Source organism: Panicum virgatum, chromosome 7N (genome assembly GCF_016808335.1).
Source record: "Panicum virgatum strain AP13 chromosome 7N, P.virgatum_v5, whole genome shotgun sequence".
Classification (NCBI taxonomy): domain Eukaryota; kingdom Viridiplantae; phylum Streptophyta; class Magnoliopsida; order Poales; family Poaceae; genus Panicum; species Panicum virgatum.
Window position 1 is genome coordinate 29,854,013 of NC_053151.1, and position 12,014 is coordinate 29,866,026.

Here is a 12,014-nt window from a genome sequence, read left to right on the forward strand (position 1 = left end):
CGGCGGGTCAACCGGCGTCAGACCAGGCCATCATCCGCCGCATCCCGCGTCACGCTTGCTGCTTGCAGGAGGGGGTGTCTGGTTAGCGTGTTCCGGTTTTTCTGAAGATCCCAAACGTATTCTGGACACTGTTCCAAAGTTCAGTCAGATGTTATCATCTGATTGGCCCCCGTTAAATTTGGCATTGGCCTGACCGACCACCAGGAGAATTGTTTCTCTTGGCAATTCACGCAAGGACCATTGCACAAAACCGCAACAAACCAGATGTTCAAAATGCAATTTTAGAATCCAAAAAAAAGTTCATTGTCAGTTAAGCTCGCCGTATCATGGCCAAGTTTAAACTAACCGCCTAATATAAAACGAGCTCTTCCTCGCTGGGCTACCACCACCTATGTAATCGAACTCGTAGTAGTCTCTACTCATCCCAACGACGAACCGGAGTAGCAGCAAGCTTCAAATCCCTCCCCCTCTGCTTTTCCCTCTCCCTCTTCCTCCTCCTCCACCCCCTTTCCCACCTCAGCGAGAACCTTCCAAAGCCTCCCGAGAGGTTCCCTCGCCAGTCCGAACCATCGGGAAGCGCTCGCGCGCGCCGCGCCCTCCCCCGAGCTCGCCGGAGCCATGGAGAAGTACGAGCTGCTCAAGGACATCGGCGCCGGCAACTTCGGCGTGGCGCGGCTGATGCGGAACAAGGAGACCAAGGAGCTCGTCGCCATGAAGTACATCCCCCGCGGCCAAAAGGTGATAGTTCTCGCGAGATTCATGGTGTGTTTTTTTTTCCTGACGGGTGCTAGCTCTGCGCGGTTTGCAGATAGACGAGAATGTGGCGAGGGAGATCATCAACCACCGCTCGCTGCGGCACCCCAACATCATCAGGTTCAAGGAGGTGCGGGGAATCGACTAGAAAAATGTGATGGTTTTTGTGTGTTCCCGGTGAAGAATCTGTGCGCGAATTCCCCCCCTCCTTTTTTGCAGGTGGTGCTCACGCCGACGCATCTGGCGATCGTGATGGAGTACGCCGCCGGCGGCGAGCTGTTCGACCGGATCTGCAACGCCGGCAGGTTCAGCGAAGACGAGGTCAGGATCAGCTGCTAATCAGGCGGCTACAAGTAGCTCGAGTCCGCTTCGTCTCCTTTGGGAGGATTTCTTCTCTCGTGCTAATAACCCGTGTAAATGGCGGCCGTGCTGTTCTTGCGCAGGCGAGGTACTTCTTCCAGCAGCTGATTTGCGGCGTGAGCTACTGCCACTTCATGGTAAGAACCAAAAAGAAAAGATCGATCCTTTTTTCTCTCTCTCAGCAAGAAGAGTTAGTGCACCATTTTGTGCTGACAAAAAAAGTGTCCGATGCGAAATCCGTCGTGGATTTGCAGCAAATTTGCCATCGCGACCTGAAGCTGGAGAACACGCTGCTGGACGGCAGCCCGGCGCCCCGCCTCAAGATCTGCGACTTCGGTTACTCCAAGGTGCCGTGCTTCTCCTACTGATCGGTGGTTTCCTTCCAAAGAAAAAGGGACGAGCTTTCCGTCAAAAAGCGCCCCCTTTTTTCACCCTTCCTTGCTCACCTGGAAATGCTCCTCCGCCTAAAAATCTTTTGGTTACCTCTCGCCTGAATGAACAAGCAACAAGAAATCATTGGCTCTGGCTGCGGCACTGACGCCTTTCTTCTCCGCCGCGATCCTTTTTGGTTGCAGTCGTCGCTGCTGCACTCGAAGCCCAAGTCGACGGTGGGCACGCCGGCGTACATCGCCCCGGAGGTGCTCTCCCGCCGGGAATACGACGGCAAGGTCAGTCCGTCTCTCTCTATCTCTCCGTCGTCAGATTCTCCTCTCTCTCTCTCCCTCCCTCCCTCCCTGTGACGTAGCAGGAGTGGGGCCCGCTCGCAGTGACTCTCGCAGTCTCGCTTGTCGCGAGCCCACGTGCACGTGCCGCCCCTTGGAGTCCACGTAACGGGCCGTCCTCGATTCCATCCCCAGAGTCCATGTGCACCCGGTCCACAGGCGTGCCCAGGCGTGTCAGCAAATGGGCCCACATTGTCACAGGTTATAGGTCTATAGACCGGGTCCAGATACTCTGCCGTCGCTGTAGGTCTATAGTCCCTTTGCTGCACAGATCTCTGGGCTCTGCCGGCTGATGATGGATTTGGGATTTGTCCGAGATGGAGATTTGCTAGCCCGTGCCCGGGCAGACAGGCCCGTCCTGCCGCTGGGCAGTGGGGCCCGTCGAGGCCCATTCGTGTCTGCCCCGAGTCCCCTCTCCCGGTGCATCGTGATCCGTGACCTCGCAGTGCGCACGCCGTGTGATTCGGGCTTCAGGTACGCAGCACAGCACGCGCCCTGCTCTGGGGCCCTTTGGTTGCGTGTAGCAAGTAGCACAAAATTTTTTTATCAATAATTAGGGATACTAAATAAAGTCAATTTACAAAACTAACTTCATAATCCTGCGCTATTTCGCGAGACGAATCTAATGAGGTCTTTGACCGCACGATTAGAGGATGGTTACCGTAGCATCACTGTAGCCAATCATCGATTAATTACTGTCATTAGATTCGTCGTGAAAAATTACACTCATCCGTGAAAAGGTTTTACAAATAAACTTCGTTTAGTACTCCATGCATGTGAGATTTTTTTTTTGGGAATCGTGATCCAAACAGGGCCTGGGCTCTGGCCGTGGTCGAGCTGGGGGGGCCAGCAGCCTGTGCGATGGGCCCGCAGACCATGCTTACTAGTGAGTAGTGACTCACACACTAGTGTGTCATACTGTCGCTCCTCCTCTAGCTAGAATACTAGTACTAGATGTTTTCCCAGCTAATGAGATCTGGTGCTGGAGTAGTAGCGTAGTGCAGGTTTGAAAAGGAAGAAAAAAATCATTCTGAAAAGGAGTAAAGGGATCATGCAAGGAGCCAAGGATTGAAGGATACGTATGTTCCTTCCCCCGTGCGATCTCGATTTGGACATGCACATTCTCTTGTTTCTCCGGCGATCACATATCATGCTTGTGATGGCGATGCTTGCTCCACCTGCTTTCCCTGCACGCCATGCACAGCTAGCCGAAGGGTGGAACGAAAGGTTTAGGTTCATCGGATTCAGACCGGTTTAGCAGCGAAGAATTTGTAGTCTGTATGCTCGGTCATTCCTCTTGCTTTAATAAATTGTGGCCTGAAAGAAAAGTTAGATCAGCTGGGAGGAAAAGCACGAGATTCTGTAGATAAAGATATTTGTTCAGCAGTGCTATTTGATTTCGGTGAGGTTGAAGATGGCCATTGGCGATGCAGAATTGCAAATTGCTTATATAGGAGCATGCAATGTTCAAAGGGTCTTTGTTTTTCCATCATTAGGAATTTGAAAGGAGGCGACTAAGAAAATTAGGTGAATCCATGCTTGTGACAAGACTGTTGGGATAACAACGCACCACTATGGCGCATCAAGTTGGGCAACTCTCTGTTTTTGCTTGACAGGTCCTCTTATTAGGTTCAATTCACGCTTTATGTCCTTTTCCTAGCCATTTTACCATCATGGTTTTAGTGCTGCAGACCATCTGGTTGATGTTATCACAAGAGGCCCTCAAGCCCAATCCTTTTCAAGCAGTCATGTTAGACTGAACCTCTCTTTTGGCCTCTTGTGGTCCTTTGAAGCTATTTTCTACTCCTTTTTTACTTTTCTTATTATCAGCTGCCGCAAACAGTGATTGCATTTTGTTCGGTTGCTATCCAAGAAACCATATCAGTCTGCTTGCACTTCTCCTTTCCAGCACCGCAAAATTGGTTGCATTTGCTTGTCAGAGATAAATAGTTTATAGACACAATATCAAGTATATTATATTTTTAAATTGTTGATTTCTAGAACCCCTTCAAGGCTATTGCTGATATCAAAGTAGTGGCATCGATCTGCCCAACCGTATGGTGCCCACTTCTATGTCATAAAGCTCTGTGCTTTTTGCCTGCTTTTGCATTAAAATACTGTAGTGACCTTCTTTAGTTTTCTCCACGTCTACCTGATTTTTGTTTGGGTGAATTTGACTTCCCTGCCTGCAGCAGTTCTAGAGAGAGATACTTGAGAATACATATTATTTGGACTTCAGAATGATCACAGGTGCTATCTACTTCTTTCCCAAATGGCGAAAAGAAACACAGCCTAGATCCTAAAAGACTTGTAGTTTTAAGGATTTGATGAAAAACGGCTCCTAAACTCCATAACTACTACAGGGCTCGTGTTTTCTTTTTCGAAACCCTGCGGCATGAAAATATGTGGAAAAACATGTAGTTACAAAAGTGTACTGATTCTCTGATGCCATCTTTCACCTGCCCTCAGAATATAACCATCAGCCCAATAGCAAACCTCATCTAAACATATTACATAGATGCATTACAGCTTTGACTTTTTCCTATTTGTACCTTAGCTGAGTTGATATAGGTCAAATGTTCATCCACTTAAAATTGTTGCTCAACGAAATCACATATATTTTAGAAGCTTGATGAAAATGTAATGTACCTGAAGTTTTGCTTTGCTTTGAAGAGTTCGTGGTGCCACCTTTTTAGGCATTTTGAGTGAACTAAATATAGGCATATAGCCAATGCCAGTATGCCACGGTGGGATGCATAGGTTCTACGTTCTAGCAATAGAAACACAGTACACTCCCACATAATATCTAGAATTCCATAATAGAGCCAAATGGTGCTAAAGAGCTATCATTTGAATGTTCTTTTCATTAGAGGGCCTGTGCCATAATAGAACAGGTAGCCCTACTGAAGGCTGTATTGACAACCATAACTGCATCTTAATATCCTACTGAAAAGAAATGTTCTTTAGTACAAACTTTCTTGCTTGTTGCCTTTATATTTATTTGCTTATTTTGTCTTAACATATTTGCAACATTTGATTAATGGTTCAGACAGCCGACGTCTGGTCCTGTGGAGTGACCCTTTATGTGATGTTGGTCGGTGCTTATCCTTTTGAGGACCCTGATGACCCCAAGAATTTCAGAAAGACGATTGGGGTAACAACTAAAAAGACTTCTCCTTTTGCTAATCTAGCACCCCCCCCCGGTTTTTGTCTCTTAATGTTGTTCTTGCTGCATTCTTTATTTTCATAGAGGATCATGTCAATCCAATACAAAATTCCGGAGTACGTCCATGTCTCCCAAGACTGCAAGGAACTTCTCTCAAGAATCTTCGTCGCAAACTCTGCGAAGGTAACCCATATATTTCAAGCTCAGATCAACCTAAGCAGCTCAATGGCTTCATTCCATTTCCAAACTTCATGCAGAGAATAACAATTAGGGAGATCAGGAACCACCCCTGGTTCCTGAAGAACCTGCCTAGGGAGCTCACAGAAGCTGCACAGGCAATGTACTACAAGAAGGACAATAGTGCCCCAACCTACTCCGTGCAGTCCGTGGAGGAGATCATGAAGATCGTAGAGAAGGCACGGACGCCGCCTCCTTCCTCCACCCCTGTGGCTGGCTTTGGTTGGGCAGAAGAGGATGAGCAGGACAGCCAGAAACCAGAGAAGGCCGAGGAGGAAGAGGACGGTGAGGATGAGTATGACAAGCAAGTGAAGCAAGTCCATGCCAGCGGCGAGTTTCAGATCAGCTGAGGGTTTCGCGGTCGCGAGAGAGATCACAAACAGGATATGTATTGTGGTAGCAACTGATGATGAACCTCATACCTATATTCCTGATAGTTTGTGGTCTTGATTTCAAGTTTTCTTTCATTTTTTCCTATTTGATGCTGCAACAGTGTAAATTATTGAAGTGGTTCCAACACTGTATTTGTAAGGACTGATTAAGTTAGCAAGTGCAACAAAATTATGGAATAAAACATCTCGTTGAGCATGTACTCTTGCAGCCTTTGCGCAGGCTTATGGACCTGTCATCTGATCACTTGTGCTGGGACCATGACTACATAGAATGACAATAGGTGGTGAAAGCATGAATAACCAAATGCAGCTGCCTCTTTTAAATCCTCGGAACAGATTGCCTTCCATTTCTACCACCATGAATTTTCCAGGGAAACCTCCTGGTGATGCTGCGGCGAGTAACGTCTGAAAAACGTCTCTTCAGGGACGACCATCAATTTATGTATCAGGTACTGTAGAGAACCTTCCATCAATGGAAGAGCATCATATGATCCAATGAGTGCTTATAAGTTTTGCCCATCTAAAAATTTCAAACAATAAAAAAAAATCCAGGAGGGGCAACCACATTATTTAGTGGTCCAGTAAAGCCAACCGTGGTTTATGCAGTATGCATACATGCATACTGCAGCTGCAGTTCATCAAACATTATTTCTCGTTTCCAACAACAACAACAACAACAACAACAACATGACCTTTTTTCCCAAGCAAGTTGGGGTAGGCTAGAGATGAAACCCGAAAGAAATAAGTTCAAGGTTCAGGCACATTGATAGCTAGTCTCCAAGCGCTCCTATCCAAAGCTATCTCTTTAGAGATATTCCAATCCTTAAGGTCTCTCTTAACCGACTCATCCCACGTCAGTTTAGGTCTACCTCTACCCCTCTTTACATTATCGACCCGCTCAAGAACCCCATTACGCACCGGCGCCTCAGGAGGCCTTCGTTGGACATGTCCAAACCATCTCAGCCGATGCTGGGTAAGTTTCTCCTCAATTGGTGCCACTCCGACCCTATCCCGAATAACTTCGTTCCGGACTCTATCCCTCCTTGTGTGCCCGCAAAACCACCGCAACATCCGCATCTCTGCTACACTCAGTTGCTGGACATGTCGCCTTTTTGTAGGCCAACATTCAGCACCGTATAGCATCGCCGGACGAATTGCTGTCCTATAGAATTTGCCTTTTAGCTTTTGTGGCACCCTCTTGTCACAAAGGATGCCAGAAGCTTGTCGCCATTTCAATCAGCCAGCTGAAATTCTATGCCTAACATCTTCATCAATGTCGTCATCCTTTTGTAGCACCGATCCTAAATACCGAAAAGTATCCTTCTGGACCACCACTTGTCCATCTAGACTAACGTCTCCCCCCTCATGCCTAATCGCGCTGAAATCGCACATCATGTACTCGGTCTTGGTCCTACTAAGTCTGAACCCTTTCGACTCTAATGTGCGTCTCCACAGCTCTAACTTCCTATTAACCTCTGTCCTACTCTCGTCAACTAGCACCACATCATCAGCAAAGAGCATACACCAAGGGATCTCACCTTGTATATCCCTTGTGACCTCATCCATCACTAAAGCAAATAAATAAGGGCTCAATGCTGACCCCTGGTGTAGGCCTATGTTAATAGGAAAGTCAGTGGTGTTGCCATCACATGTCCGGACAAACGTCGTCGCATCCTTGTACATATCCTTAATGAGGGTAATGTACTTAGTTGGGACTTTGTGCTTCTCCAAGGCCCACCACATGACATTTCTCGGTACTTTGTCATACGCCTTCTCAAGGTCAATGAAGACCATGTGCAAGTCCTTCTTCTGCTCCCTATATCTCTCCATCAATTGTCGTATTAAGAAAATCGCCTCCATGGTTGACCTTCCAGGCATGAACCCAAATTGGTTTTGGGTCACACTTGTCACTCTTCTTAGGCGATGCTCGATAACCCTCTCCCAAAGCTTCATCGTATGGCTCATCAGCTTAATCCCACGGTAGTTAGTACCCCTTGCCTTGGGGAAAACTGCCAGTTTTCTCATTTCCAACACTGCCAACAAATGGGAGTGTTTAGATGACAACTAAGTTGGCACCATATCAGCCTATGTTAACTGTTAAGTACCCCTTGCCTTGGGGAAAACTGGCGGGGCTTTACAATTTTTATTGCTGGGCTTTACAATTTTTATTGCTTCAAAAGGGTGCCAGAATCGTCAATTAGAGGTATACATCCGGATTTAGCTGGCTTTTGATGAGTGGGACGCCATCTTCTCTCCATACAATGCGGTCCTCGCACAAAGCAGCAACTGCTTCAACATAGACTTGATGCTCCTGGATGATAGATTTCAATCAAGGAAATGATAAATACTTTGGGTTGCAGATTAACTTTAATGGTGTGTCGATGGAATATTAGAACTGGAACTGTCTTAGTCTGTACGGCTGAACTCTTACCTCATGAAGGACTCTCGCAGCCAATAACTCTGGTGTGTCATCCGCAAACACCGGCACAACCCTCTGCGCTAATGTTTTTCCTGTATCATAGTGCTCATCCACAAAGTGTACAGTTGGGCCCGAGTATCTGTATCAAATATTATTGTCAAATGACAGAAGCCACATAATTGAAACGCAAAATCAAAGAGCATAATTTGTAAATATTATGCTCAATTTGAGAAGAATGTTTGCCATGTTCCTTGAAATTACACGGGTTTATGCATACAGGTAATGTTTTATTGGGGAATCCACAGGTGAATTGCATAGGTAGAATGCTAGAGAAGTCTGAATTACCTTGCACCAGAGGCAACAACTGCTTTATGAACCTTTAAACCATAGTAGCCTTTGCCTCCAAATGCCGGAAGGAGAGAAGGATGGATGTTTAATATGGATCTTGGGAATTCCCGAACCAATTCAGCAGGTATAAGTTTCAAGTAACCAGCAAGAAGAACAAAGTCAACTTCATGTTCCCTGTTCCATTGGCAAATATGAGCCAAGAATCTGAATATTAGAGTTATCCAAATGGCAGGCATAAGGAATGCAGTACACCACAGAGTGTCCACAGTCAACAGTAAACTATAACAACATGGCAGCAGTGTATGCGAATTGTGCAAAACTATACGTTTCAATCCTGTTATTTTTCTGACGTGGTTGCTCTCAGAATGACACAGACAAGGGACATAAGCAAGAAATAACCTCAGCGTATCGAGGAGTTCAGGGACCGAGACTCCCTCCGGCGCACTCTTCGACTTCGGGAACACAACGACCGGAATGCCGCTGCTCCTGGCGTACTCTGCACCACCGCAGCCTGCAACGCAGAAGTGTCACTCTCGAACCAAAAACATCCATCCGCTCGCAACCCGAGCAGCTGGAGGGATGCGGTTTTCCTCACCTGGCTTGTCGGTGACAAGCGCGACGACGTCCCCGTGCACCTCCCCGGCCAGCGCGGCCTCGTGGATCGCCCGGAAGTTGGATCCCCCGCCGGAGACGAAAACCGCAAGCCGCTTCCTCCGCCCAGCCCCGCCGGCGTCACCACCGTCCTCCGCCATCGCGCTGGCCCGGAGGGGGCGCGGCTCCGGGCGCCGGGGCAGCTCGCACCTGACGGCGTTGGCCTGGCGGTTCGCCCCCAGTAGGCCCCACGGCCTAGGTTTCGGGCCCGGTCGCGTGGCGGGAGCAGGGTTGATGCTGCGCGAGCGGTGCGGGCGCAGAGAAGGTGGGGCGGCGGCCGCCTCCATGGACAAGGGGGAGGAGCTGGATGGTGGGTCTAGAGGCTGCTCCGGCGGGCGGCGGCGGCGCGGTGGAATTTGCGAGAGCAATATTCGAAGCCGACCAGTCCAATCGGGGGGAAAGCGAGAGGGCCAGACTCCAGAGAGAGAGTGGGGGCGGAAGGCCCAACGCAAATGATACTACGGCCCGTGAGATGCATGGGCCTTACGGGCTGGCGGAATCGTCGATCCGACGGCCCAAGTCCCATTCCATGGGGTATGACGAGGCAGAGATCCCGTTTATATTCGAAATTTTTTTTATTCGTCTCCCGGATCTCCCGGACAAAAGCACCTATCTACTAATACGATTCTTGCAACAAAAGGTGGCCGGCCAGCGTGGCCACGTCACCCGCTTTTCCCCGGCCATCCGATCGGGCACACGGACGGCCAAGATCGTGCAAATCCTATGTTTTTATAAAAAAAAATTCTTCTGCTAATGCAAAATCAACCCGCAGTCCCTCTCCGGCCTCGCCGGCCGCGCCCCGCTCCTGCTCCGCCACCGACCGCGCCTGTAACTATAAGAGCTGCAGCCGCCGCTCCACCGCGCCGCTTGCCGGGAATCTGCTCCCCGCCATGGCCCTGCGCAGGCACCCACCATGGCCGCCGGTCAGGAAAGGGGGAGGAGGGAGCGCCAAATTAGGCCGCGACGAAGCTCGAGGACGGCGCCGCCACCGTCCTAGCCGAACGTCCAGGCCGTCAGATCCTGCTGCTGCCGCCACGGGCCGAGCTTGAGGCCGCCGGATCTGGCCAGGCCCGCAGTCTCCCCGCCGCGCCGCCACCATGGGAGGGCACTGGAGGAGGGAGCAGGAGAGGGCAGAGTGCTGGGCGCCGCAGCTCCGTTTCCGTCGCGGGAGGCACCGCCACCGCCCCTAGCCGGACGTCGAGGCCGCCAGATCCAGCTGCCGTCGCCACGGGCCGAGCTCGAGGGCGGCCGCCGCCTAGCAATGCCGAGCCGGCGCGGACGGAGTGTCTGCCGGCGTCGCGGAAGTGGCCGCGGACGGCACAAGGGCGGGGAGGTGGGCTAGCGCGGCGAGGACGGCGCACCCGCGGCTAGCGAGGACGGCACGGCGCAGTAGGGGAGGAAGGGCGTGGCGAGGAGGCGGCCGCGCTCGGAGAGTGCGACACAGGACGAGGCCGGGGCACGGCTGCTGGCGCACGGTTGGAGACGACGGGCGACGCGAGGCGCAGCGGGAGAACGAGGAGCGGTAGCTCAGAGAGAGATGAGGGAGAAGAAAGCTACGGAGACTTCCAAATGTACTATTGTTTATTGCTTAAGATGTCAGGCGTATTCTGGACCTTTCTTGCTAGTTGCTACCTGTGGTTTCCACATAACGAAGATGTTAAATTACCTCATGTATTCTATATCTTTAGTTGGATTCTTGTTTCGTAGGCCTGATATTGCAGAACTAGAGTTGAAGCTCTCCGAGTACAAAAAAGATGTCCAATTTGCAGCAGATGATTCGGGAATTGGCTTCAAAGGTATATTAGTTTACGTAGCTCACAATAATCTCATATATTACTAATAGATTATCTACTACTCTGTAGCTAATCTTACCATGATAATACGAAGTTCAAATATATACCAAATGCAAAAACAAGACGCAAATCATGACATCAACGTGAAAACAACAAAGCAACGCATTTGCCTTACCTATGCTGCCTAAAAAATATTATAGACCTACCTGCATAGCATAACTATACCCTATATATTAGTTTACGTAGCATCAAAGTTGTAAATTATAATTATAATCTCAAAGTTCACTACAAAAATAAATTATCAACCCATGCAAGAGATCTCAAAATCAACGGATAAGAAGCTGAAATACCCATCCGACTCATCGCTACCTCAACTCACCGTACCATACGCAAAATCAGGAGGCCATCTGCAGTGGAAGCAGCCCACACACTGGCATACGCGGCAACACCGCTAGCATTTCTAGTTTATTAGTGATTTTCGAAATAGCTGCTTTTAAAAAAAATCGACTGAAATAGCGTTTATTTGGTCCGCGTAGGCTATGCTGCTTGGAAACTGGAACTTGGCTGGGTCACTGGATCTGTGGTGGTCGCTCCGGCTTTACCTGCGGACCAGTATTATAAAAGAATGTGAGAAGGCTAAACGCTGAATTGGAGTAGAGAGTAGAAAAAAGAGAAGCTAATTGTAAGATATAAGAATTAAGAACTTTGTGAGAGTGATAAGTGGATCATATATGAAAGACTAACTATATAAATGGGTGAGAGGTAGACTGTAAGGATGTTTATAGCCAGCGGCCGGCTGTATGCTAATCTTGCTATTAGGCACGGCACGATACAGAGTTTAGTCGTGACAGCTTGTGTGTGCGCATCGCGAAAGATTTTAATTAATTAAAATAAAATGGAAAAAGCAGGAGACGATCCCCGGCGCGTCATCGGGTTAAGCTGCTTAAGCACCAAAGGCTGGGCTCTCTGTTCGCAACAACCTGAGCTAAGCAATGTTCTTCCACGACCATTGCGATGGATGGATTAATGGATATCTCGACATTATTTAGCAAGATACTCGATCGCACACATGACCTGACAGTCTCGAACCGGTATCCCATGGCCGCTCGACCGAAGCGTATCCAAGAAAGCGATGGCAGGAGAGCGACGCGCGGAGATGCCTTGGAATTTCTC

The 12,014-nt window shown here is 49.1% G+C and overlaps 2 protein-coding genes across 2 annotated transcripts; one reads left to right on the plus strand and one right to left on the minus strand.

Annotated features, from left to right (window-relative positions):
- The first annotated feature begins 389 nt into the window (after positions 1–389).
- On the plus strand, positions 390–5,830 carry LOC120681906 (serine/threonine-protein kinase SAPK7). The gene is made up of 9 exons (XM_039963573.1): positions 390–738; positions 809–883; positions 973–1,074; positions 1,197–1,250; positions 1,368–1,460; positions 1,689–1,781; positions 4,885–4,989; positions 5,086–5,184; positions 5,259–5,830. The coding sequence occupies exons 1-9, from the start codon at positions 619–621 to the stop codon at positions 5,586–5,588; spliced, it is 1,071 nt and encodes a 356-aa protein (XP_039819507.1). The 5' UTR covers positions 390–618; the 3' UTR covers positions 5,589–5,830.
- A 1,850-nt stretch (positions 5,831–7,680) lies between these two features.
- Positions 7,681–9,441, minus strand: LOC120681907 (phosphoribosylglycinamide formyltransferase, chloroplastic-like). Its single transcript, XM_039963574.1, has 5 exons — positions 8,993–9,441; positions 8,797–8,908; positions 8,395–8,571; positions 8,062–8,188; positions 7,681–7,941 (listed from the first exon to the last, which is right to left on the minus strand). The coding sequence occupies exons 1-5, from the start codon at positions 9,333–9,335 to the stop codon at positions 7,828–7,830; spliced, it is 873 nt and encodes a 290-aa protein (XP_039819508.1). The 5' UTR covers positions 9,336–9,441; the 3' UTR covers positions 7,681–7,827.
- Positions 9,442–12,014: the final 2,573 nt, after the last annotated feature.

Excerpts from the sequence above, each read along its gene's own strand:
- LOC120681907 (XM_039963574.1), bottom strand. The coding sequence starts at position 9,335 with ATGGAGGCGGCCGCCGCCCCACCTTCTCTGCGCCCGCACCGCTCGCGC. Across the intron at positions 8,909-8,992 it reads GCTTGTCACCGACAAGCCAG|GCTGCGGTGGTGCAGAGTAC; the intron begins GTGAGGAAAACC and ends TCTGCGTTGCAG. Across the intron at positions 7,942-8,061 it reads CTGCGAGAGTCCTTCATGAG|GAGCATCAAGTCTATGTTGA; the intron begins GTAAGAGTTCAG and ends TCTATCATCCAG.
- LOC120681906 (XM_039963573.1), top strand. The coding sequence starts at position 619 with ATGGAGAAGTACGAGCTGCTCAAGGACATCGGCGCCGGCAACTTCGGC. Across the intron at positions 1,075-1,196 it reads GCAGGTTCAGCGAAGACGAG|GCGAGGTACTTCTTCCAGCA; the intron begins GTCAGGATCAGC and ends GTTCTTGCGCAG. Across the intron at positions 5,185-5,258 it reads TCGTCGCAAACTCTGCGAAG|AGAATAACAATTAGGGAGAT; the intron begins GTAACCCATATA and ends AACTTCATGCAG.